Source organism: Lithohypha guttulata (assembly GCF_036872675.1).
Source record: "Lithohypha guttulata strain CCFEE 5908 chromosome Unknown scaffold_5, whole genome shotgun sequence".
Taxonomy (NCBI): domain Eukaryota; kingdom Fungi; phylum Ascomycota; class Eurotiomycetes; order Chaetothyriales; family Trichomeriaceae; genus Lithohypha; species Lithohypha guttulata.
In genome coordinates, this window is record NW_027042754.1 from 583,365 (window position 1) to 610,470 (window position 27,106).

Consider the following 27,106-nt stretch of genomic DNA (forward strand, 5'->3'; position numbering starts at 1 on the left):
CAACGACATTCAACTCGCGATGGAGCAGGGGACAGAGGCTTGGCAAGTCGCGAAGAGACGCGGACGGCACGTGAGAGCGCGTGGATTTGTCTGCCTAGTCTGTCGCGGTCGCACTTACATCGTACCAGACATGCTTTTGGCATCAATACTTCGTCAGTGCGCTCAAACTTGCTCTCCTTGCGAGAAGGAGATATCTCTCCACCATTTTTCGATTTCGCTCACACTCCTTGTTGTGATGAAGGACTAATCCTGAAATACGAGTCCTGCGCCGCAGGCCAAGCTTCCACGATGTCTTCCATCGATAGAATGATGATTCTTGGCGTTCGTGCTTTTCCTACGACTGAAGGCGAGACCATTAAGTTTGAGCCACCATTGACCATCGTCGCTGGAACCAATGGCTCTGGCAAAACTACTATTATCGAATGTCTTCGCTTTATCACTACAGGTGCTTTGCCTCCTGGCGCAGGTCTGAAAGGAGCGTGGATCCACGATCCAGGCCTACAAGGTGAAAAGAGTGTATTGGCTCAAGTGAAGCTGCTATTTCATGCTGCCAATGGAACGAAACTCGTGGTGACACGCAACCTAGAACTTCAGCTCAAAAAGCAGAGCCGTAGTCAGAAAACCAAGGAAGCCACTCTGCTAATAGAGCGCCATGGACAGAAGACAGCACTGTCGACCCGTGTCGCAGAGCTGGATGAGCAGGTACCTCTGTATCTCGGAGTATCAACCTCACTGCTTGATAACGTCATCTTCTGTCATCAGGAGGACAGTCAATGGCCGCTTGCAGAATCCGGTACCCTAAAGAAGAAATTCGATGAAATTTTCGAAGCTGGAAAGTATACAAAAGCAGTTAAAGAATTGGTGGATATTCGCAAGAAGCACAAAAACGATCTTGGACGTCAAGAAGCACTGGCAGAGTCGGCAAAGAAGGACAGAGACCGAGCTAACCGAGTGAGACAGCGTTGCAAGCAACTGCATAAGGAAATAGAAGATCTGCGAGAGCAAGCTCGTGATTGGCAGAATCGATTCGATTCTGCTTCAACTGGGGCAGCTGAGAAATGGAAGCAAGCCGAACAAGTTGGTCAAAAGGTCGCAGTTCTCGAAGCTCATCGTATGGATCGGGATAACAAGGAAAAAATGGTTGCAGACCTCAAAGTGCATCTCAAAGAAATTGGGGAAAGCGACGAATGGTTGGAAAATGCACTGGCTCAGTTCAACGCTACGCTAGCAGGGTATGAGGAAACCAAGCAAACGAAAGGAGATCAATGGCTGGAATATAAGGAGAATCTGGCACAGCTGAAAGAGAAATTGGATATTAAGCTGACTGAACAAGGTCAATACCAGCAAGAAAAGGTTGAGCATAATCGTCAACTTGAGCGACGAAAGAATCAGATCAGAGAAAGTGCAGCAAAACATCAGCTTCGGGGCTATGACGACCTGAGCGACGACGACAGGGTCGAAGATTTCTTGTTCAAAATCAAGAAGTTGGCGAAAGACCGTACTACAAAGCTTGAACAGGCTCGTGCTGAAGCTGATCAGCAAAAACGTGAAGCAACCACTACGCTGAACAAGTTGACAGAACGACAAAATGTCCTCAAAGACAATCGAACATCCGCGAATCGTCAAATGGCTGAGAACAGTCGACAAGCTGCCCAGCGACAATCGGATGTCGATAATATTCAAGTCAACGAAGGCAGTAAGGCCGCTATCGAATCGCGTATGGAAGATTTGCAAGCCCGACTACTGAGCACTCGCCAGAGCCTCAACTCCATGGACTATCCCGCGAAGATAAAGCAAGCAAACCAAGAACTCTCGAGGTTCGATGAAGAGCTGAATCGTTTGAATGCTGAATTGCTGCAGAGTACCAAGCGTGCTGGAGAAGTTGCACAATTATCCCACGTCAAGCAAGAGATTAGAGAGCAACAACGCGGCCTGCGAACACTGCTAGAAGTCCATAGCGATAAAATCAATACTCTGGTAGGCTCTGGTTGGGACCCTACAAACCTCAACACCAAGTTCCAAGGTATCTTGTCGAATGCTGTGAAAGAAGTTGCATCGGCAAAACGTGAAAGAGACAACATCTTACGCGAAGCTGAGCAGATTCAGTACAAGCAGCGCAGCCTCCGAGACGAACTGGGCGCTCGAAAGCGTCAGGCACAGCAATACGAGAAAATTGTCAAGGATGCCATTGATGGTGATATTGCTGACTATGAGGAGACATCCAGTGCAGCAGAGCTTCGTCTCGAAACAGCCACGGAAAACATGAAAGAATATGGGGGTCTGGTGACCTGGTTCGGCAGGGTTCTCGAGATTGCTGAATCGAAGCACGCCTGCCGGCTGTGTGAGAGGCCCTTCAAAGGCCCGGACGATCCTCGCCTCAATGTATTCAAGAGAAAAGTCCAGACTCTGGTCGCAAGGGCATCAGCTGAGGCGGCTGACGAGGAGTTGCAAGAGGCTACGGCCGATCACAAACGCATCGTCGATGCAGGTGCGAGCTACGAGAACTGGAAACGAGTGACCAAAGAAGAGATTCCCACTATGGACACTGACATTGCGAAGCTCAACCAAGACCATGAGAGGTCAATGGCCTTGTTGGAGAAGCATGATAGGACGGTCGAGGCAAAGGAAGAAGCCCAGAATGAAATAGAGAGCCTTTCGACGACCGTCGCGTCCATTACGAAGATTGAGCAAGACATCAAATCTTTGAACGCCAAAGTCGATGAACTAACAGCGAAGCAATCACAGCACGGCGATATCAGAACACTGGAAGACATTCAAGAAGAGATCACTACCATAAATGGCAAAGTGTATGAGACGAAAAGAAATGTTTCCAGGATGACCAAAGAGCAGGATACAGCGCGATCAGAGACCTATGCCCAGGAATTGGAACTACGAGAAATGAGAAGCGAGCTTGAGACTGTATCCCGACAACTTGACCGCAAAACCGGACTCCTAGATCGAGTTCAAGAGTTCAAGGATATGAACCAAAAGCAGCGAGAAATCATTGGAACAATCGACACAGAACTGGAGAACATTGGTCCGCAGATTGACGCGGCCAACGCGAAACGCGACGATGTCGATCAACGTGCCAATGCTCGTCTTCGAGATATGAACCAGGACGCCAGAGGCTTAGATGAGACGGTTAGTGCACTACAGTTAGTGAACGACCAGATACAGACATACGTCCAAGGTGGCAGTGAATCGAAACTCTCCCGCATCGTGCGTGAAATCGGGCACATTCGACAAGAAATTGCGCGAGACGAAGCAGCTCAGAAACAGCTTACAAAAGAGATTTCGCAAGTTGACGAGCAGCTCAGGGATAGTGACAATACAAGACGCCGCTATGCAGACAACCTGCGCTACAGAGAGCTGTGTAGAGATCTGAAATGGTTGCAAGGTGAGATTGAAACCCTTGAGTCGACCAACGCGGAGCATGACCAGGACCAGCTCAAGCGTGAGTCCGAGCAGTTGACCAGGGATCGCCATGCTTGTGCTGCTCAGCTGCAGGGCGTTGTTGGGGAGTCAAAGACCAAAGACTTGCAGCTCAAAGAACTGCTTGCGGAGTACGACACTGATCTCAAAGATGCTGCCTTGAGGTATAGGCAAGCACATGTTAAGGTTGAGTCGACAAAGCTCGCAGTCGAAGACATTGGCAAATACAGCACAGCATTAGATCAGGCTGTTACGAAATACCACTCGCTCAAGATGGATCAAGTCAATGCTATCATGGACGAGCTCTGGCGGAATACCTATATGGGTACCGACGTTGACACAATCTATATCAAGTCTGATCTCGAGGTCAAAACCAGTAGCCGAACACACCATTATCGTGTCGTGATGCTGAAGCGTGATGTGGAACTTGATATGCGTGGCAGATGCAGTGCAGGGCAAAAAGTGCTTGCTAGCATAATTATTCGACTTGCGCTTGCAGAATGTTTCTCAAAAGACTGTGGTGTGATTGCTTTGGACGAACCAACTACAAATCTGGACGAGAAAAACATCGAAGCGCTAGCACTTTCTCTACATCGAATCATTGAGTCACGACGACATCAGAAGAACTTCCAGCTCATCATTATCACCCATGACGAGCGATTTCTGGAGTTACTGAATGCTCAGGACTTCATTGACAACTATTATATAGTCAGGAGAGACGAGCACGACAACTCTGTCATCGAAAAACAGAGCATATTGCGAATTATGCGAAAGTAAACCTGACGGTGCTGGTCGAGAAGCATTGCAAACGACACCAACGAGAGGGCTGGGATTCAGTCGGCTCTAACCTAATCGAGCTTATATCAGCGTTCAAGCGGGCGGCGTAAACCATCAAGTATATAGTATTGTAATGCGTAGATTGTTTCTGCAAATAATGTATACTGATGTACTCAGAGACGAATGTTCAATGTTCGTTACACGATCCATACCCCCATAAAGCTGTTCTTCTGATGCACTTGGTGTTGCTCTCTCCAAAACTGCATGCGCCTAAACATAAGCACGTCATGATCTCGTCCATATGACCGCTTTGCTCACGAGGCCCAATCTCCGCTAACTAGCAAGTGCGATAGTGAGGGCAACAAGCTCACTCATTATGTCAATGTTTTCGCAGGGCGATCTGGCCAAGATCAGGATCCATACACGATAGGCAGCGGGAAGTGTGGTACTATGGAAGGCCAGCATCACTTCTCAGTAGACAGTTGGCAGACAAGCTCAACCAGTATGATATGGCAAGTATACAAGAGCTGGACATTGATGGTGAAGCGAGTGAGCCTACTTGATCTGGAGGTGTTCGCGACAAGCTGCTCACGTTGACACAATTTTCACGGTTTGATTTCCTTAGACCGAGGAGCATTTAGTTGACGGAAGTTCTTGCCAGTATCACCTCATCTGGTGCCGCAATGACCGTCACCCGCAACGCGACAGAAACCCATCGTATGTGCTTTTTGTTGTAAAGTATTTGGTCAGCTGCCAGTCAAAGTAATTTCAGCTGGCGAGAGTACGCGATCAGCAGCTTTGGAGTTGATGGTGAGTAGAGCTAAAGATTTTGTGACGAAAGTGGCTGATCAACGTGACAGCTCATGCAATTTGGAGGTCAGCTTCCAATCAATGTGAGGCGAGTTCGAGCTTCCTCCTTCCCAGTGGAAACTCCCGTACGATGGTAGCTTCGATTCCAAGCCGCGGGCTCGACCACATCTTGTGTTGGACCAAACATTTGCCATATTGGTGCCACGCGTGCTTGATCTCACGACGTCCTCGGAACCGACTTTGGTGCTCCCATTGCTCAGCAGCAGGTTGTACACCTTTCGACAAGACACGTGGAATGCTCTTTCAGGTCAACCTTGTGTCATTCAACTTGGTGAAGTAGAACTCTTGACAAACAGTCATCTCCACCATCTCCTGTGCGTTGACTGGAGGGTTGTAAATTTCCGCTAATGCCAGGGCACAACATGCGCACCACTCCGCGCTTGATGTTCCGCTGTACAACATTACCTTCCTCGCTGGGACTTTCTTCGCAGTTCGCCTCTCCACAACATCGCGTAAAGCTGTTTCGCCTTGCTCTCCATCTGGAGTGTTTCTCAAACATTAACCTTTCACATGCGGCCTCGGTGCCCACGCAACCTGATCAGCAGTCACAGTGCTACCATATGGAGTCCTCGCAATGTGCATCATTGCCAAAAAACGAGCGCCGTGTGATCTCGGAAAGGGCGAATTCCCAGCTCGACCATCACTTGGAGCTCCTTTCGGCCAGTGTCGACTCTAGTGCCATTTGTTAACAGCATACAACCAACGCAATTGTGCATAGTGATACGTACCTATTCTGTCGAACACAATGACTACCGTCATCGGTGCTGTTGTGCTTCTCCAAGCTTACCTGGATAGTGCCTGCTACGAAGACACTGAAAAGAACTTCAAAGTCGACCTTTCAGCTACTTCGTTCCTGCTACAGCTCCGGTCGTGACTTCTACGATCCGAGTTGTTGTCTATCCCTAACTTTCATATCTTTTCCAAATCTGCTCTTACCAGTCTCTCAAGATGCTCGTGAGGAAGGCCCTACTACTGCTGGCAACAGCTTGCTCAACTCTTTCCGCTCCGATCCTAGACAAGCGACAAGGTGGCCCAACTCGTGGTGTAAGTTTGGGTGGCTGGCTTGTTCTCGAACCATGGATAACACCTTCCATATTTCAAGCCTATGGCCCTGTTGGCTCGATCGTCGACGAATACACACTCTGTCAAAACGACCCAAATGCAGGCAGTGTGTTGCAAGCACATTGGTCGAGCTGGGTGACGTTGGGTGACTTTCAGAAGATTGCTAGTTCTGGCAAAGGTATCAATACTGTGCGCATACCGATTGGTTATTGGGCATTTCAGAAATATGGCAACGATCCGTATGTGCAAGGTGCTAAGGAATATCTGGCTCGAGCCCTTGACTGGGCCTCACAGACTGGACTGAAGGTCTGGATCGACCTCCATGGTGCTCCTCTATCTCAGAACGGCTTCGACAACTCTGGCCAGAGAACGAGCTCTCCTCAATGGACTAGCGGTGATACGATTGGTTTTACAGCAGGAGTACTTGGTCAGATCGCACAGGAATTTGGTAATCACCCTGCTGTATCGGGCGTTCAGCTCCTCAACGAACCATTGACAGGAAGCTTGCCAGGCGGTAGAGCTGCTCTGGAAAACTATTACAACCAAGCTTATGGCGCTGTACGTTCCTCGACCGGCGTACCAGTAGTGATTTCAGACGGATTTGCAGCACCTTCCAGCTGGAACGGTATCATTCCAGACTCCATCATTGATCATCACGAGTACCAAGTCTTCAGCAATGGAGATGTTGCTATGACTGCTCAGCAACATGTAGACCAAGCATATGCTCGAGCTGCGAGCTGGGGACAGTCGGATCGAACTTTGATTTGTGGTGAATGGACGGCTGCCATGACAGATTGCGCTGCCGCTTTGAATGGTTACGGTATTGGAGCGTGAGTGTGACGATCCCTGTCAAATGTTTTTTTGTGCTGACCTACAACCCAGACGATACGACGGCACCTACTCGAAACCTGGAGAGACCTCCTACTATGTCGGGTCCTGCGCAACCAAGAACTTCATCGATCAATGGGATCAGGGCATGAAAGATACTACAAGAAATTACATCCAAGCTCAAATCAATGCATTCGAACAACATTCCCAAGGTTGGATATTCTGGAACTTCAAGACTGAAGCATCGGTATGTCAATCGTCGAGGAATAAGGAGATTGAAGCTAATCTATCTCTAGGCCGAATGGGATTTCTTCCGCCTCCTCGACAATGGAGTCTGGCCATGAGCGTTGCCCTCTCGATCGTTCCGACTATCGAACCTCGAGAATGTCCATGAAATTAGGATGTCTAAGAGGAGGAAGCTTCGGGCACATATCTCGACATTCTTGCTTTTGGAAATGAACACGTTTCACAATTATACCTTCAACGCACTCGCTTCTTGGTCTACATATGACGATGCAGCTCGAAGCACCTGATGTGCCGTAAAGGACAATACGGGTCGCTTAACGCATGCCACAAACTTGGAGAACGTGGAAGATTGGGGGAAGCGCAGTTCGACCAGCTGGTTCAACTCAGCTCTACGTTCTCTGGCTACATCCTGCTCCGTTGCAGGTCGAGTTATTTCGGCCGAAATCATTTTGTGACATTATGGAAGGGCTGTTTCAGCTCAGATGGCTTGCTGGCTTTTGACCATATCTTCAAGAGAAGACATTGGATCAGTACAAACATAAATATTAACATGAATACACAGCTAGCTAGATGCATTAACAAGCACTATCGAGCGCAAGGCTTGACCTTGTCCATTCGCTCTCAGCATTGACGACCATGGACGACGTAGATCTTGATGACCCGCCTTCGTTGCCACTTTGTCTTGCTTCTATACTGTACCATCGCTTTGAGCGCTACTTCTTCTGTTTATGCTGTTCCTCTTGCTGTCTCATCATGGACGATGTCAAGTAAGCAAGACATCTGGCCACGTGTGTCGCAATAGCTCGTCTAGTACGAGCACCAGACTCGTACGTCTCGAATATGTGAATGAACAAACAAAATTTGCCTCATCCATCGCACCACTGATATGCGATCCCGAAAGCACAAACCCATCTCTCGAAATCTCGACGCCTGCTCCCCAGCTGCAACGCGCACGAGACCACTTGCTCAAACAAGCTGACAATTCTACTATAAGCTTTTTTCCATGTGGCTGGAAAAGGAGAACCCATGCGAAAAGTTTAGAGTCTTTACCATAAGCAGATTTTTTTCGGTCAACCAACTTCCACCATTCCCAGAAAAGCTTTTTTGACTTTTGGGATCTTTCGGAATTACAGAGTGAGAAAGATCTGTCTAGATCTCTGGGCCGTTTTGAAACCTTAAAAAAAAAATTAAGAAGGAAAGTCTTGACCTTGTGAATAGAAGAGATGGCGAAACAACGTTTTACTTGTACTGTAATGAACGAAGGCAAAGGTTTCGTATTTGTAAAGCGTGGTGGACATTAGATGGTGATGGAGAATTGCTTTATCATTGAAACTTACCAGATATCTGCTCTATGGATGGCGTACAGAATTCTGTCTGTGAGATGACAAAGGCGAGAGATGACGAAGTTTTATGAACCGCCAGCTTCTATCCAGTAGTTGTAGTGTATAGTAGAGCGTACTCGAATATGCGTATTCCGCAAAGGATCTCAGCATGAAAGCAGTGGCCTCGAGGCTTCATGAGCTTTCCGGTAGACGAGTACTGAGGTTGATGGAACTTTCCAGAGTGCTAGCCATTTTTTTCATTAGACGAGTATCTATTGCAACGCTGGCATTTTTTCCCTGGTTCGGTTGGGCAGTAGCTGTTATTATCGTTGCAACCGTGCTGTATAGCAATCTTCCAGTATGGAGATCTGATGTGACCAAAAGCATATGCATAGAAGCTCGGACATTGCTCGTACAACGATCTCACGTGTCCGGAGCAACCACTTGAACCTGCAGGGTTCTGCGTAATTTTACTCTTTCTGCTATAGCTCTTATGCAATCCAGGAGCGTTGGGAGATAGTACACGTGGTGTTGGGATACAGTCCTCGTGTGCGTAGAGTGCCCCTACGAGTCCGTTGTGGAAGGCAGCGTGGTGCTTACAAGTACGAGCGCGTATGTCGAAGTGCATGGCAGCAACGGGACAGGCAAGAAGACCATCTGATTCGTGAGACAAAGACGATGGAGATCACGGAGCTTGGTTCAAAGAGGAAAAGCGACGTTACCTTAAAGTGGTCCGGAAGTGCAGTCACACAACACATGGTTCAGAGTGCCAGGTATTAGGGACAGCGGGGACTTGGCTTAGGAATCCTTGCAGTATACGCTTCTCCGTACTGACAGGCAAAGGAATCCATTGAATCGCTGGAAGAGGAAAGTAGAAGCAGGACGACAGATGCAAGGACATGGGAATTGTCAGAGGTGGAGGCAGTCAATGTGCTGCTAAAATACGATTAGTAATAATTCGAGCCGAAGACAATGTAAGGGCCGTCAAATAGCAAGCTGGTACTGCGCTCTTCGAGACCAACGATACATGCTACGAAACGATATTGGACAACCGACCGATCAGGCCCAAGGACCTCTCCTTTCAGAGTGGTCTCGAACGTGTGCATCTGTCAGACTGGCTCTCCTCATGCCTTTGACTTCTCTAAGGTGGAAACGTATCAAAGTCATGGTGATGAGAGATATCTAAAACTTCTAGTGATCACGCTACGTTGCATAAAAATTCCGGTGTTTAAGCGTAACCCACCACCGCCTCTGGCAACGCCCTACTAGTCAACGGCAGTGGCGACTTGTGGAAATTGGACGTCGATGTCATAGCTTCGGCCGCGGAACAGGGATTGCACACTGTGAAGTTCGTCCACTTCAACAAGATACAGTTGAGGTCGTTTGACGACATGAGCACTGTTTCCGTCCGGAATGAATCAATAATATTGCCTCAATCTATTGGCCACATCATCTGCCGCTGCAAGATCGTCAAGAGGCTACCCCCAATCATCATGATCTCAACTCTCGTGTCCTGGCTGAAGATCGTGATCAAAAATACAGATAATCCTTACCGAACGTCAGACAGATCAGATCGAACCTTGTAACTCGACTGTCATAAGTCCTTTGACGCCATAATTTCAAATTTCCACTCCATTGGCTGGAGTGTAACTCTACTTGTTGTCAAGTGTTCGATGCTGACAACGCCTAAAGACATCGGCGAGTCATCTCAGCAGGACGTGGAATGTGCAGGCGACACCTATTTATCGGTGCTGGCCAATAAGACCCGGGATCACCACTTGGCTAGTTGCAAGTCTGTCCACTAACACGGAGTAGGGATGTCATCTACACTTTCTGCATGCCGAGGGAATCGTCCCTCTTTGTGCCTTCGGTTGATAGTGGGGTACATTCGAGAGCAGAATTGAATGCAACCCCGACATGTGGAGGACAAAACTAATGATCATCTGCCCATACTTTTGACTATTCTGAGCCTAGCCGAGTATGGAGCTGCATACCGCTAACTGGAAATGAGGTTTTAATGGAAAGTCAGCTGCTGCCAATCTGATCTGGCCGCGTTTTGTCGTGGTCCGTCCAGCTTAGAGGACGACCGTGAGTCGATGGTGACCTCAAGGCACTACTCCACAAACAAACACCTCGCCAGCGCTTCCCGCCCATGCTTCAGCACGATGATACAAAAATTTTCTGACGAGCGGGGATCTCTAGTGCGTGGCTCCCCAGACTAGATCAGCTCGGAGATCCACTAGCTGGCAAATGCCATTTCATATGAAATCATAACAACCAGCTCGTTTCCCTCACGTCTTCTAATTCTCTTTCCCATCTCGTCTCACTTGTTCCCATCGATCATCATCTTTGTCATCGACCGCGATCATGCCTGGAGGTGGTGTTAGATCTCTCTCTGTTGCGCAAGATGTCAACCACATTGAAGCCCCAGTGACCTGGAAGGCCTACCTGATTTGCGCTTTCGCGTAAGATGTCATGACAACGTGGTGATGAGCCCTGCTAACAACAACCAGATCTTTTGGTGGTATCTTCTTCGGCTATGATTCCGGTTATATCAACGGATGTCTTTCCTCGATTCCATTCATCGGACACATTGAGGGTGCTGGCGCAGAAGCACTTCAGTCCTCGAATCAGTCCCTCATCGTGTCTATCCTCTCCGCTGGTACCTTCTTTGGCGCAATTCTTGGTGGTGATGTAGCTGAAATGATCGGTCGCAAATGGACCGTCATCATGGGCTGCTTTATCTATATGATTGGTGTGGTTATTCAAATGATCACAGGTGCCTCCTCAACTACTAGCGGCAACCTCGCCATCATCGTCATCGGTCGTCTTGTCGCTGGTGTTGGTGTCGGTTTCGAATCCGCCATTGTCATCCTCTACATGAGCGAGATTTGCCCAAAGAAGGTTCGAGGTGCATTGGTTGCAGGTTACCAATTCTGTATCACCATCGGTATTCTGCTTGCCTCTTGCGTCGTCTACGCCACAAGAAACAACAACACCGACTCTGGATACAGAATCCCTATTGGCATCCAATTCGCCTGGGCTATTATCCTTGCCGGTGGTCTCTTCTTCCTGCCAGATTCTCCAAGATACCACGTCAAGCGAGGAAATATTGAGGCTGCCCGAGCAGCACTTTGCCGCCTTCGAGGTCAACCCGCCGAGTCTGAGTACGTTCAGGCTGAGGTTGCTGAGATCATTGCCAACGAAGAATATGAGCGACAACTGATTCCATCAACCAGCTGGTTCGGTGGCTGGGCCAACTGCTTCAAGGGCGGTCTTGGTCACCAGAAGTCCAACCTTCGACGAACCATCTTGGGTACCTCCCTGCAGATGATGCAACAGTGGACTGGTGTCAACTTCATCTTCTACTACTCGACTCCTTTCTTGCAGTCAACTGGTGCCATTGACAACCCTTTCTTGATCTCTCTGATCTTCACCTTGGTCAACGTCTGTTCGACACCCATCTCCTTCTACACCGTCGAGAAGTTCGGACGACGATCCATTCTCCTCTATGGTGCCCTCGGCATGTTGATCTGTCAGTTCCTTGTTGCTATTATCGGTGTTACTGTCGGTTTTAATCACACCACCTTGAATGCAGCTGGTAACCCGATTGCCAACAACATCTCCGCTGTCAACGCCCAGATTGCCTTTATTGCCATCTTCATCTTCTTCTTCGCATCCACCTGGGGTCCAGGTGCCTGGATCGTCATCGGCGAGATCTTCCCTCTTCCCGTTCGAGCTCGTGGTGTTGGTCTCTCAACAGCCTCCAACTGGCTCTGGAACACTGTAAGTTGCGGACTTTCTTGTCACTGAGCCTGCGCTAACATATCTTTAGATCATTGCTGTCATCACTCCTTACATGGTCGGTGCGGACCAAGCTAACCTACGATCGTCCGTCTTCTTCATCTGGGGTGGTCTCTGCACCTCCGCCCTCGTCTACACTTACTTTCTCGTCCCCGAGACCAAGGGTCTGTCCCTCGAACAGATCGACAAGATGATGGAGGAGTCCACACCACGAACCTCTGCTAAGTGGCGACCAACCAAGACCTTTGCTGAGGCAATGGGCAAGTCCACTGATGGCAAGCTTGACGGCGATCTCATCGCCGATGTTGAGCGAAAGGGATCGATCTACTAGATACCCTCAAATTGCGCCTTGCACCAAGCTCGGTGTCTGCGCAGTTTATACATAGAATAGCCTATGTCTGATCGCGTTCTTAGTCACTTTGGTCTATGTTTGTTGCAATAGCATTGCTGTTGAATATCCAATACGACACATTTAGACAGGAACATGTCACCATAACTATATTATTCATATAATAATTAATCTTCAGAATATTCCTTCCTCAACAATTCCTCATGCATGCTACACAGTATCTGTCTTTGCCCACGGTAATACAATTGCTCTGCAGGTAATCGTGCTTGGAATCCCAGCAGTGAAGATTGTCCTGGTTTCGGGCATGTATGATGTGTCACAGCACTCTGCTAACATCTGCAAGCTGTAGCCGATGTGGATAGAACGGTCTGGAGCACACGAACTGGTTCATCCGACCGTGCTACGGATCAACAAACATAATGTTGGTCCTGCAGCTGTGATATCGCCAACAAAACGTCCAGGTCCAATGGTCTCCCTATCGTCCTCTCTGGGATGCCTGTCAAGTATCTGCATATCCTGGAAGTCTTGCAGCGCTTGTTCATGCCTATTCGAATGGCATCCAGGGTAGTATGTATGTGCAGCAGCCTCGAACACGAAGACCTTTGAGCCAAGATGGCTAGCGGAGCGGTACTCTGGGAGGGGTCGACCCACCCTGCTTTCTCACGGAAACTCTGTTACACTTTCCCAATCACGTTTCATATTTGCCCTTTTCAGCTAAAGGCTAACAGGAACGGTGTTCTTTTATTTTTCTGCTTTATTCCGACTGGTCTCAATCATAAATATGCACCATTTTGTGTCCACCCATCCATGGTAACTCACTCGACACAAGAAGCACTTTCCTTGCTTTTTGTGGAGGGGGCGACAGGCGAGCGCGCTACAGCTGCAAGCTTGGGCAGACTACTGCAAGCTCTTCCTCGGGCATACGAGAGTACTGCCAACTAGGTTGAAACGATGCGACTACACAACTCTGGCAAGCATGCGGCGTTATACCCCGCCGTCGCTGCCTCTGTGCGACGTCCATATTCTGTGTACATTGTCACTGTCTTGAGTCGCGCGTATACACTTCATAGACGGTGGCATGGATCAAAAATTAGAATTGTTGATCTTGCATGCTAATACACTTGCAACCACATTAGTCGGGATCAGCGACTCGAACGGACACGTGCGACAACGATGCCTCAACTTTGCTGCCGAAATCAAAGCGTTTGTGAAAGCATGGAGCAACCTGTCGACCGCGTTACACGACCCGCAATTACAAGCACGACCTGCATTCACCAAAATCGTTGAGCGCTTGCTCATCGACAATACCAGAATTGTTGGCGATTTGCGCAGTCAGCTTGCGGAAGTCAAGAACAAGCAACAAGCCTACGATGCGGCTTTCCGAAACAAGCGATGGATACCTGGTGGGAAACACAAAAGTGCACATCTGGTGGTGACCTTTTTGACTCGTGAGACGACGATTTTGCGCCAGCAACAGATTATCTATGCGAATTCTGTGCTCGATGTCATTCTGGGTGTTGCCTTGTAAGTTACAGCTGGTTGATAAGGTCGTAAGACGAAGCTAATCTGCCAATAGCCATGCTAAGACGTTAGGCATAGTTCCTGCCACACCACAAGATGCACAAGCTGCAATTCGAGATCAGCTCGCACGTCTTCGAGCGGAAAGCGAAGCAAAAGCTCTGGTCTTTCGGGAAGAGCGCAGGTTGGGCGACAAACTCATTGTATCTAGCCTCTGGCTCAGCACGGTTACGTGGCATGCCGATGCAGCTCAACAAGCGCCCTTCGAAACGCTTGCCCTTCAGTGGTTCAAAGTTGTGCCAGAAGAGGCCATGAACGTCGAACACGAAGATGCAACTGCAAATCGTGCCGACACTCGAAAGCTGACGCGCATGTTTATGCAGCTACAACGAGACATTCACGAACAAGCACAAAACCATGCAAGTCAAGTCACCGAATACCAAACCCGACATGACTGGGCTGAAAGCAATATTCGCCAACTTGAGCTCAACCAAGCTCGGACGGCTCGTGATGCAAAAGCTCAGATCGAAGGGCTCACATCTAGACTCGAGATCCAACAGCAAAAAATAGACACTGACGCTACCACTATCTCCAAGCTCGAATTTGCTCGCAAGTCGTGGTCGGCACATTATCAAAAGCAGTCCGAAAAGCTTCAGCAGCTGGAAGCAGGAATGAAGAGCTTGAAACAGGAGACGACACAACAACAAGCACGGCTAGAAAACCTACAGCAGAAGTACGACAAGTTGCTCAATCAGAATCAGACTCTGCGTCATCGTCTTGAGCAATCAGAATTCGAGAAGGAGGCTTTGGCGGAGAAGTTGGACAATCTACAAGTCAAACACTCGGAGACAGTTCGCGAGAACAAACAGTGGAAGGCATATTACGCAACGAACAAAGACAAAGTGCACGACAACAGTCGTGATGCACAAATCAGAAAGCTGAGGCAGGAAATTCAGATCGCAAAGGACGAGATTCACAGTTTGAAAACAGACTTGGCCAACGCAGAAGGCAGCAGAGATCAACTTCGCGACAGTCTTAGCCACGTCGAGTCAGAGAGAGATGAGCAGAAACACAGGGCGGATCATTACAAGGAGCGATTGAGCACCGGAATGCCACGGCGAGAATGTCCAAACAGCTTCGAGATGAGACAGAGTCGGCGACACATTCGTGGCCAGAGGCGAAGCGATGGCGCTTGGAGTACGACTGGCACCACCACGTCTTCAGGGTCCCGAGCAACGTCTAGGGACAGGCACTCGAGAACCTCGAGCTCGACTTATGTTGGCGATGAAGACAGTGATCGTGAATATTACGACAAGAGGGCATCGAGTAGGAGGAGGAGTAGCAGTACCAGTAGGCCGAGCCGGATCGAAGCTTGGCTCTCACCTAAACAAGTGCACAGGGAGAAGGCACTGGCATGAAGAGTTGGCGCAGGGATTCTGTGCTTGGTAAAATGATTTGTAACGATATTGATGATATTATGACTGGAGTTTGGAGACAGCAGGAGCAATCTGGACGGGATTCTGATTAATCACGAGCAAGGAGTTGGTCTCGGAAGGGGCGTGCTCCCAAATTTGGTAGATTGAATGTTGAATAAATATGCAAGCTGCTGACGACTCATTCTACTGCCTCAATTCACTGGTCTATTGTAAGATTGTTCGGTCGCGCCATGCTTATGAGGCGCAGATATCAGTCGAAGACAATCTTGCTGAACGCCGAGTGTCTTTCTACATGTATATAAGTGATTGTGTCTGATGCATTGCGACAATGGTGATAACGTTCATCCTCGGGTTGTGCATCTTTGACGTGGGGCAGAAGGAAAGCTTAATTGTTTAGGTAGTACCCTGTGTCATTTCATCACCAGAATGATATCATAGGCACCAACCATTACCGCCGCAGCAGCTGTCGTCGTTGCCTGGAGCAAGACCACGAGCCTATTAGTTTGTATAGCCTTCATGTAACATTTTGGACCTGTTGTAAGGTAGAAGCCAGTCTGTCCCAAGCTGGGATGATTCAAAAATAATGGCAAACAATGAGCGGACACCACTGATTACCACAGTTCGGGTCGAGCAGCGCGGGCCTCGCTATCGCACCTTCCCACACTCGACCTTCCGCCGGTTCTGTACGATCGCATGTGGAAGTTTACTCATCTTCGTACTTCTTTCCTTCCTCGTAGTTTTTGCTTTTCTGCCCGACGACCTCCGTAACGGCAAAGGCTCGCATCACCACCACCGCCACGATAGCTCTGATCCATTTCGAAGCAATTCACTTGCAGCCTCGCAGAACGATGGCTTGACACTCGAGGAGTTACAAAGGATAATACTAGAGACACCATCGGAAGAGAGTGCCCGCGCACACAGCCACTACTATACTTCTGGTCCACATCTTGCAGGCAAGAATCTATCCCAAGCTCTATGGACACGAGATAGATGGCAGGAAGCTGGTGTCAAGTCAGATATCATCACATATGATGTGTACATAAACTATCCAGTCGGTCATCGGCTAGCATTGCTGAAAAGGAGGAATGGCACATATGACACGCTTTACGACTGCAGCCTCACGGAAGATCCTCTCGAAGAGGACCCGACGACTAACCTCAAGGATCGGATACCTACATTTCATGGCTACAGCGCGAGCGGCAACGTCACTGCGCCATACGTCTACGTCAATTTCGGTACTTATTGGGACTATGAAGATCTGCTGGCGAGAAACGTTAGCCTCAAAGGCAAGATAGCACTTGCCAAATATGGTCGCAACTTTCGTGGATTGAAAGTCAAGAGAGCACAAGAGCTCGGCATGGTGGGAGTAGTAATGTACTCGGATCCTCAAGAAGACGGCCAGATGACTGAGCTGAATGGTCACAAGCCCTACCCAGATGGTCCAGCCCGCAACCCAAGCAGTGTTCAGAGAGGCAGCACTCAGTTCCTCAGCTCATTGCCAGGTGACCCGACCACGCCAGGCTATCCCTCAAAGCCGGGTGTACCACGCACTGCTGGCAATCTCTCTATACCGCGCATTCCTTCACTTCCAATTTCATACGCTGATGCTCTTCCACTTCTCCGCGCACTGAATGGTCACGGTCCACAAGCCTCCTCATTCAGTAAGTATTGGCAAGGCGGCGGTCTGGCTCACAAGAATGTCTCGTACAATATTGGTCCTTCACCATCGCATATCCAGCTCAACCTGGTCAACGAGCAAGAGTATATTACAACACCATTGTGGAATGTGATAGGCATCATCAATGGCACGCAGAAAGACGAAGTCATTGTACTTGGCAACCACCGCGACGCCTGGATAGCAGGAGGTGCAGGAGATCCGAATTCAGGTTCGAGTGCGTTGAATGAAGTTATTCGGTCGTTCGGTGTCGCCCTGAGCCGTGGCTGGAAACCACTTCGCACGATTGTTTTCGCTAGTTGGGACGGCGAAGAATATGGCCTTATCGGTAGTACTGAATGGGTTGAGGAATACCTTCCTTGGCTAAGTGCTTCAGCTATCACATATTTGAATGTCGATGTCGGAGCTCGAGGAAGCCATTTTGAGGCCGCCGCCAGCCCGTTGCTCAATGACTTGCTTTACAACGTCACAGCGCTTGTGCCCAGTCCTAATCAGACCATTCCCGACCAGAGCGTTTACGATGTCTGGTACGACCGTCGCATTCGTACAATGGGCTCAGGTAGTGATTTTACTGCCTTTCAGGATTTTGCGGGTATAGCATCGCTGGACATAGGTTTCAGCAACGGACCTGAAGACCCTGTGTATCACTATCATTCTAATTACGACAGCTTCCACTGGATGGACCTGTATGGCGATCAAACTTGGCAATACCACACCACTATCGCCAAGATTTGGGCACTTCTTGCTGCCAAGCTCAGCGACTCTCCTATCTTGCCACTCAGTGCAGCGACGTACGCTCAAGGGCTCCAATACTATATCAGCACTGTCAAGGCGACTGCTGAACAGACCAGCAATACGTCTCAATTGCAATTCTCCTTCTCTGCTCTTGAAAAGAATGCCAGCAGTTTACACGCAACAGCAAAGAATTTCGACAAGTACGCCGCTTCACTGACTGCCGAGCTTGGAGAACACGTCCCATGGTGGAAATTTTGGAAGTCGGTACGGCTCTGGTATAAGATCAAAAAGGTCAATACTCAGTACAAGCTGCTTGAGCGTCAGTTCCTGTATGCCAAAGGCCTGGACGGAGATAGGAGCTGGTTCAAGCATGTTGTGTTCGCTCCAGGGAGGTGGACAGGATATGCTGGGGCCACTTTCCCTGGTCTCGTGGAGAGTTTTGAGGACCACGATCTCGAGAATGTGAGGAAGTGGGAGGGCATAATCTTGGACTGTTTTGAGAGGGCGAATAAATTGCTTGGAGGGAACTGATAGGTAGATCTACATTTTGTACAATACGTAAGGGCTATTGAACAACCATAGGTGCGTATTTAGCCTTGATGTGTTCTTTACTGATGCAGAAACAACACCCATTTGAATATCGACACAACGATGCAACTTTCAAAGCAGTCTGGCAATCCTCGAGCTATTAATATCTACACAAGTTGAACACGCGGACGTAGAGGCAAGAGTGGCCGAGTCATGCACAACGACGTATATGTTTAATTACAATATATCAACACCAATACGAGACCACACTCATGCTGCGGGTCAAGAAAACAGTCTTGACGTTCTGAGGATCTTGTCGATGGCCCTGTCTCCCTCTATCACGCAGGTAGTCCGAAGCTATGTACAACGTCGGTAGGTAGCTGATACTTTAAGTATCGCGTATCTTGACCGTAATCAGTTTACTACATACGTGGAAGCGGGCTTGTAATTGATGGGTCAATCAGTCATGTTTGGAGTCTGGCAAATGCACGTCCTCGAATGCCAATGTTGACACAGGACAGTAGTAGACATCTTGGCCTCGTATAGGTAGGTTGTGTGGGGATATCGGTTAGGGGTGGCTTTCTTCGCCAGCCTTGGCCCTAATCTCGTGACGAGCTTGGCAACTGTAGTGTTTGTAGGCTGAGCAGTAGCTGCTTGTCGTGCTTAGCATCAGATGGTGAAAGCGCCCACTTCCCTGATGTTGTTGTTGTCGTTGACTCTTTTCGGCAAGACGAACGATCAGACCATGCTGCTGGACATGAGTTGGATGGTATTTTATGGTGCTCTGCAGGGCCGACAAGCTTATGTAAACCCAGGATGACAGTTTCTGTGCTCTTATTTGATTAAGTGGAAGATGTGATAGGCTTAGATTGTTCGGCGACATCTCTCAGCTTCCAAACGCTCCACCAACACCTGACTTCTATGGGTTGTCCATCTGCACCTTCCCAGTCATCGTAGCCTACTTCTTCGCCTTCTTCGATCACCTCCATGAACACTTCTAGCTTCTGCCGGAGATCTGCTCTTTCCCGTTGATACCTGCTTCGTAGTGGTAGTTCGACGATGAACCGTGATGAAGAGGAGGGTGCCAGCCATCGGTGGACTGTGTCGGTAAGTAGACGGGGATGATCGGAGCTATAGATCGGGTCAGCTGCCACGATTAGATGGAAGTTTTCGTATTGTTCACTGGGCGTGTCAGTTGCATCGGCCCAGTTTAGAGCCCTACAGTGCACTTTGACAGAGGAGTCGCCATCATAACGTTGTTCCGGGAAAAGACTTGCGTTGTGGTCAATGTTGTGCTGTAGATTTGGCACAATTTCAGGCAGATCGGTCAGTAGCACTTCTGATAATAGACCCTGCCAGATGGAGGCTGCTGCTAGTCCGACGAGGCCGGTACCAGAACCGAGCTCTAGCATACGAGGGGTACCGGACGGAACGTGCTTGACTAGGGTTATCAGTTGCCGCGAGAGAAGTAACGATGAAGTCCATGTCTTCAAACCTAGGTTATCTTCTGTAAGCGAAGGCTCGTGAAGGTGGATGGTGAGGTTGTTATTGATCATAAAGGCTCTGTTTATAGCAGGGGCAGCAGACCGGCCTGATCTTTCACTGATTCGTAGACTGGCCTGGTCCCAAACCAGTTCGCGATCTTCGTCGGTCAGCCACTGTAACGACGAGGCTATGATGCTTGTCAGATATCCGGCTACTCCTGCGGGATCGATCCATATCGTGTCTGTAGACTGATCTGTTGAGCTCGAGAGTGGAAGGCTGCTGAAATTACTATGGCCTCTCCGGAGACTTTGTAAAACACTCAGCAGACTTTCGGCAGAAGGCTTAGTGTATAACTGTGGTAGATCATAAACTGTATTACAGTAGCATCCACGTTAGAAGCGATTCAAGAATCCGGAGAGGATATGCTGTCTCGTGTGCAGTGCGCTCACGAAAGGCTAAATCCGTGTCGTACTGCCAGTTCACTCACCGTGTAGAATTTGACAGGATATGTCATTTTCCGTAGCGCTTGAAAGACTGGTCATGACTCGCAGACGCCGAAGGACAGAGTGTGAATCTAATTAGCACATGTCCGACCCGGATATAACGGGAAGAGCTACAAATTAGGATGTTCTTCTGGTTATCCAAAGCCACTGAACTTTTTCTGGGGGGAAAACTCCGGTAAAATTGGCAGCACCGACCCACGAACTGGCACATCTTCATCTGTTTCTCATCGAACACCCTCTGCGTAGTGTCTTAGAAATTGGCTCTTGCAACCAAAGATTCGGAAGCTCGATCCTGCGTGTTTGTCTAGATTCTCGATGGTATATGCTGTATACTATGTGTATAGCAAATAGCATGGTAAGAGTACTCAGTAAAACGTGGGAGTAATACGACGCAGGTACAGAAATAACACGTAAAGCGCTAAGCGAAAAGTGGTAAACGCAGCCACTTGGTGGAAGTTCAGGTCGTTGATCTTCTCCAGTACTTGGCCTGGAGCAATTTCGCTTGCCGGACGTCGGCGCCGATTTGATCAGATGTACGATTGCAAATCTTTGTCTACAGGGGTTGGACCAATATTCTCAGCACAGAACGACATCGGCCTGGTATTGCTCTGAAAGGTGTCGCACAGAATTATGGTCGATTATGAGTATTTGTGCAAAGATGGTTTCTCGAGCCTCACATCTTCCGCCACAGCAAAGCGCGAAAGCTTACACCCTGCCTGCTTTATGCCCGACTTGAGAGCTTATAGTTTCGCGAGACAAGCACCTTCGTTTCTGTAGCTTCGTATTCGCAGGTGTGCTCGTTCGAAAAGGAGAAGTTAAAGCTTGACTAGTCTTGTTTAAAAGGTGGACAGCCGGTGTCAAGCCCCGAGCGCTAAACCTCCACTTCACGATCGTTGGGTCATCACAAGCTTGCGTGGGTCAGCTCCTCATTGGGCGACTGGACCTCATGCGTCAACTCGAGTCAGGACATCTGTAGTGCTCCTTGATCGCTTGAACTCCTGTATCATCAGACTACACCTAGAGCTTCGGGATTCCCTACGAGTTCTAATCCCGCCACATACTTCGGTGATTTGATGAGATCACGTTCTGTCCTAAGTGGTCTTGTCCAGACCACCTGAACACTGCATTTGTGCCAGAAACGCCTGGGAAGGCGAGTGTCTAGGCTTGTGGATAAGACAGCAACATACAGTGGGTTCATGTGTTTACCGGTAAAATAAACTAACCACCACGCGGATGTGGAAATCATCACACAAATTTAGGCTACTTTGACATTTGTCTCGACGAATGAGAACACTTGCTGCCAACGTCGAAGTGATCATGGTGGAATACACGTTGACACTACAGCCCTATTTCCAATAGCTGGTGGCAGTTGTGGCTGGACCTAAAAAGTCATGGTCGTTGACAACCCATCTGGCCAGCCACGGCAGCGTTGATATCTCCAGATATGGCTACTACCGAAGAAATGCAGAACACTGCAGCCGACATTTTAAGACGGCGCTTCATCTCCAGTAAGTCCACTTCCTGATACAGTGACGCTCGATAGCAATGATCTGGGACTAGCCAGACTGCTTGACTATGCACAGCTCTTGACGCTGTCTCTCCTCCTGATCTAGTGGCAGACCCCCTTGCCAATTCGGGGCTGGTGCCTCATGAGCTACCAGCAATCTTGTCTGTCTATACAAAAGTCTGGTGCGCCCTGTAACTTCACACCTCGATTTTTGTGTCCCAACCTCTACGTTCATCACTCACGACCTCAGATTGATTTTTCAATCGTCCTTTCTTTTACAGCACCAAGTCTTGGTCACCTGACCGCAGTCACTCGTTAATAAACAACTAATCCAACCATACCTATAATGCCTTCACTATTCAAATCTGCTGCCGCTCTGGCTCTAGCCGGTGTGGCCATGGCTAACCCTTTCAAGCGAGGTGACGATACCTGTCTGGCTGCCGTGACTGGCAAGGCTGCTCTGGGCGATGACAGCCTGCGAAAAGAGCACTGCTCCAGTTTCATAAAGACGATCGTCACACCTGCCGCCATCACTGTCACAACCACCGTTACCGATGCTCCATCAGCGTCCAAGCTGCGTGAATGGAAGAGAGATGTCACTGTTTGCCCTAACGAGGTTCCCAACTACGCCTCAGCTTGCGATGAGAGTCACTATAAGTCTGCCTGCTCCGCTTGGGGTGTTACTGGTGAGACAACAATCACAATCCCAGCAACCACCACTACCAAGACCGTCTACAATGCAAACGGTGCAACTTGCGACTCCTCGACCGTCACCGTCACCTCGGCCATCGACACGACCACAGTTTCAGTAGGCACTGTCACCTCGACAATCACATCAACCAGCACAAAATCGGTAGGCAGAGTTACAGAGACTGTTACCTCGACCAGCACCAAATCAGTTGGTACAGTCACTGACACCGTCACTTCAACCACCACGAAATCCGTAGGAACCGTCACCGAGACTATCACTGTAGGATTTGGCGGTAACAATGGCACCAGCGGCAATAACGGTGGTCGTGGCAACAACGGCACTGTCACCGAGACTGTCACTACAATTGTTGGAAGCGGCAGCACTGCCACTACAACCGTCACTGTCGGCCGTGGCAGCAACAGCACCGTCACCGAAACTGTCACAAGTACAGTAACCGCTCCTGGTGCTGGCACTACAGGCACAACTGGCACAAACGCCACAACCGGAGTCGTGGGGACCTTCCCCAACGGTACTAATGCAGATGCACCAAAGTGTATCAACGACGCTGAAGCCCTGGTGTTCATTGATGCTTTCATTGATCTCCTCGAATACACCAGCTACGCAGGTGACCCATCCACATTCACTCCAGCTGGCCGTGGTTATCACCAGGATGTTTCGGACAAATATCTTGCCGTCGACTTCAAGGATTACTCCGACTCTATCAACTGGATGGCTGGTTTCCCTGTAAGTCTTTCTCCACATCCTCTCGCATATTGTTCTATCGATGCTAACATTGTACTAGATGGGCGGTGTCACTTTTGCTAGCAAGGCAGAATTCGACTACGGCCAGGGTGTCCTCCAGGCCGAGCTCGACGTAACCACACTCAACTACGTCCACAGCTGCAACACCATCACATGGAGATGGAGTGGCGTTACCAAGTCCCGAGCTACTGTCCAGGGTATCAACCTGTTCGTTCTCACCGAGGACTTGACCAAGATCCAGACCAACTACGCTGAGTTCGACAATGCTCAGTGGCTCAGCAGCTTCGGTCTCCAGTGCAAGGTCCCATCCTCAAGCACCAGCACCAACTCGACCAGCGATGCTACCACCACTGCCACTCCTAAGCTCAGAATGAGAGGATACTAGATCTGCTAGTTGGGCGATTGTAGTTGCGTCACGCATTGGACATAGGTAATATAGATATGATCATCGGGCTACAGGCCGAGTCAACGTGGCAGCGATGTAAAACGGATAAGGCTACTATCTTACAAGCTCTTGATGATATATGTACATGGTACACTAATGTATGTGATTATCAGCCCTTACTTTGTTCTACTGAACAGTTTGCAATGTTGTCAAAAATCTTCTCTGGGTCGCGACTGATCCACTACATGCAACTCATGCAGTACGTACTTTCAAGCTTTCGACAACCTTTGGCCCCCTGCCACTGTGAAACCCTTGTCCCTGCCAATCTGCGAATTTAGTTTAGAGTTTATCGATCCCTGCTGGTGCACGTAAAGAGTGCAAGATTCTGCAACTTCAAATTGCCGGAGTTCCCGTAACTAACATGAACCCTAGTCACAACGGAGCAGACCACGAATTCGACAGGATGCTGTGATGTCGTGGTAGGTTGTGAGCAGTGTTAAGCTGTACATTACTTCCAAATTTTTACAAACAGGAAAGTGATAATGATAGTAGTAAATTTGAGAAGAATTAGTCAGCTCTTCTTCGTTTCGAATGGTCTACCAATACCCAGGTATTCCCCCTTTCACCAGGTCCTGGGCTCGAACTGATCTCTTCATGTCTCAAGCATCTGAAAAACGCTGCCGTGGCTTGGTGGCTCGGAGTGCTTGAGGTGCGTTGTGACGCCTCTGTGTTCAGGTACAGCCAAACTCTTTCGGTCCCCAAACAGAAACACGCGAACGTCGTGTTGCAGATGCGCTCCCTCACTCGTCCACTATTGAAGGCTCGATTGTTCTGTTTCCGTCGTGATCAAAGGTCTCCCGTATGTTTTCTTTACTGCCCGCTCTGTGTGGCCCATTTTGCTTCTGCAACTCGTGGTCGCCTCTTGTAGTTCGTGAATGCTGAAGAGAAGCCTTTCATGAGAGAAGGTGCTGTAAGTTCGCTGTGATAGCCTCGTTGAATCATTTGATATGCCATAAATCTCCTTCCATAGAGCAAGACTCTTACTCCCAACCATTGCGCCGCGCTCCCAAAGACACCAGGTTTTGACACAGATCGATTTCGTTCTCTCGTTCGTTGTATAATCGGTAATGCTTGTTCTGTAGCCATTGTTCTATATCATGAACCCTGGTCTACACCGGTTCAGTCTCAAGCACCGCCCGCCTTGCTCCTTCTCTCGCTTGGATCGTATTTAAGCAGTTTTTCAATCAAATCGACATGTGTCATGATCATTCGTCTGCAGCAGTATCTTTTGCACCCGACTTTGTCGAGCGCGTCGCCGTCTGGGATATTCTCTGTGAGATATTGGATGTATGGTTCCCAGAGATCGGCTACGACCTGTGGGATGTGTCAGCTGTTTTCAGATGAGCAGGTACTTGACTCCGGTGTAACTCAAGCAGGAAGGGGGGATTATTACCTTGCCGCAGGAAAAGCAACGAATTGGAATGATCATGGTGTAGCGTTTCAGAACTTGCGAATTGGAACAATCGTGTCACTGGGTTTCGAAGAGAATGAAGACGGAGGTCAAAGAGGAGGATAGTAATCAGGCCGAGTACGAAATGCGACAATAGAACACAAGCATGAAAGAGAGGCAAGTCACTGTCGCAAAACTTTTGGCTGCAATTCACGTGATCTGTTTTGGCTCGTCTAGGTTGCCCAAGTAATGTCAATCTCTTAATTTCACAAACAAACTCTCTGACACTTGTTTCCGTTGTCCTCTGTATTAGCTTCACAGTGCACCGTGGTCTTTGGGCTACTGTCTATGACAGCAGTACACAGTGATTGTTCTCAGATGACCACGTTGCTATTCTGACAGTTCTGCTCGTAGATAAATGCACATGCTGCTCCAGTCAAATAGCTATGGCTCCAAGAGCCGGTTTGGCATGTCATGAGGTCTGCCTGTACGCAAGGAGACTATGATGTATGGGCTGTCGCCAAACCTATCACCACTGCATACTCATGCAGGGACTGGCGAGACAAGGTCCTTTCACCTTGCGAAGTATCTCCAGACTCGGAAGCCAAGTGCTGCAACCAGAGCAACCATGCCGATTTGCGCTTTCCATCATTAGTGAGTCTTTTACATGACTAACGCTGCAGCACTTACCACATGTTCGATCAAAGCCATGCAATTCTTAGATAGCTTGCTCCCATGAGCCCAGGACGTCAGTAATATACCAGAATTTCTCATCGAAGTGCATCGCCCGTATCACCTCATCAGGAAGGGGAGGCTCAAGTCGACAGTAACCAGAGTAGATGAGCACAAAGGATGATAGGAGGGTAATGATCTGTTCCTGGTAGGATATTGCGCTTGGTGAGGCTGCATGGCGCAGTAGCGCCATCGCGTCTATGAAACTCCAGCAAAGATACCGAAGACCTTGCCGCATGTCGTTGTGTCAGTTTGGTTGCAATCGCTTTCGTGGTAGATGAGAGGTCTTCGGAAAAGCAACAATCGTCCACGGATGAGCAGCATCTTGTCAATATATGGCTTGTTTTACGGGGTGATTCTATGCAAGACAACGATTGCTGCCTCTCCAAGAAATAGCTTGCTTCTTCCAGAAGCACTATTTCCATGAGTCCAGCGTCAAACTTTGACCTACCACGACATCCGAGCAAGCAGCAGACGGTTGTCACCTTCGACAAATCTCAGGGATAGCAAAGAAGATCCTGTGAATGCGTCAATCAACGAATGAGCGTCTTTGCAGACGTGTCTTCGTTCTAACAGATTATCCACAGTTCAAAGGACTGACGAAAGGTATAGGAACAGGACTTCTCACCGACCAAGAATACGCTGGTACTAATGTTCCGACATGAATGGCGGCTTGCATATTGTATTTCGTGTATGTGGACAACATAGAGCAGAACCGAGCTGGCAACAAACAGCACTCAAAGAAGAAAGACAAGGCCAGTACAAGACAGGACAAAAGACATCAAATACGAACAGGAAGAAGAACCCTAGCCCAAGCTATACGCTAAAATCTGCACAGAACTTGGTAGAACGAAAATTGATGTCTTCAACATATATCGAACGAGGCTTCAATACCATGAAACAACAGATGACTCACGGCAATGGTTGAGGCAAAGAAGACTTCGGTCTTCCAATCGCCCTCAAAGCATAGCGATCAATGTCTTGCTCGGGGACGTGTTTGTAGCAGCCA

At 48.8% G+C, this 27,106-nt stretch overlaps 7 protein-coding genes across 7 annotated transcripts; 6 read left to right on the top strand and 1 right to left on the bottom strand.

Annotated features, from left to right (window-relative positions):
- Window positions 1-288: 288 nt before the first annotated feature.
- RAD50 (DNA repair protein rad50) lies at window positions 289-4,209 on the top strand (the record flags this gene model as incomplete). Its single annotated transcript, XM_064900993.1, has 1 exon — window positions 289-4,209. One exon carries the CDS (start codon window positions 289-291, stop codon window positions 4,207-4,209), a length of 3,921 nt encoding a protein of 1,306 aa, XP_064752069.1.
- A 1,818-nt stretch (window positions 4,210-6,027) lies between these two features.
- On the top strand, window positions 6,028-7,313 carry EXG2 (glucan exo-1,3-beta-glucosidase; the record flags this gene model as incomplete). Its single annotated transcript, XM_064900994.1, has 3 exons — window positions 6,028-6,971; window positions 7,024-7,216; window positions 7,266-7,313. 3 exons carry the CDS (start codon window positions 6,028-6,030, stop codon window positions 7,311-7,313), a joined length of 1,185 nt encoding a protein of 394 aa, XP_064752070.1.
- Window positions 7,314-10,904: 3,591 nt separating this feature from the next.
- LTR64_006666 (uncharacterized protein) lies at window positions 10,905-12,672 on the top strand (the record flags this gene model as incomplete). Its single annotated transcript, XM_064900995.1, has 3 exons — window positions 10,905-11,002; window positions 11,051-12,323; window positions 12,373-12,672. 3 exons carry the CDS (start codon window positions 10,905-10,907, stop codon window positions 12,670-12,672), a joined length of 1,671 nt encoding a protein of 556 aa, XP_064752071.1.
- A 1,096-nt stretch (window positions 12,673-13,768) lies between these two features.
- LTR64_006667 (uncharacterized protein) lies at window positions 13,769-15,626 on the top strand (the record flags this gene model as incomplete). The annotated part of the gene is made up of 2 exons (XM_064900996.1): window positions 13,769-14,214; window positions 14,267-15,626. The coding sequence occupies 2 exons, from the start codon at window positions 13,769-13,771 to the stop codon at window positions 15,624-15,626; spliced, it is 1,806 nt and encodes a 601-aa protein (XP_064752072.1).
- Window positions 15,627-16,227: 601 nt separating this feature from the next.
- LTR64_006668 (uncharacterized protein) lies at window positions 16,228-18,585 on the top strand (the record flags this gene model as incomplete). The annotated part of the gene is made up of 2 exons (XM_064900997.1): window positions 16,228-16,327; window positions 16,382-18,585. The coding sequence occupies 2 exons, from the start codon at window positions 16,228-16,230 to the stop codon at window positions 18,583-18,585; spliced, it is 2,304 nt and encodes a 767-aa protein (XP_064752073.1).
- An 839-nt stretch (window positions 18,586-19,424) lies between these two features.
- Window positions 19,425-20,581, bottom strand: rrg1 (Protein-lysine N-methyltransferase rrg1; the record flags this gene model as incomplete). The annotated part of the gene is made up of 2 exons (XM_064900998.1): window positions 19,425-20,420; window positions 20,555-20,581. 2 exons carry the CDS (start codon window positions 20,579-20,581, stop codon window positions 19,425-19,427), a joined length of 1,023 nt encoding a protein of 340 aa, XP_064752074.1.
- Window positions 20,582-22,423: 1,842 nt separating this feature from the next.
- LTR64_006670 (uncharacterized protein) lies at window positions 22,424-23,915 on the top strand (the record flags this gene model as incomplete). The annotated part of the gene is made up of 2 exons (XM_064900999.1): window positions 22,424-23,512; window positions 23,571-23,915. 2 exons carry the CDS (start codon window positions 22,424-22,426, stop codon window positions 23,913-23,915), a joined length of 1,434 nt encoding a protein of 477 aa, XP_064752075.1.
- Between the last annotated feature and the right edge of the window lie 3,191 nt (window positions 23,916-27,106).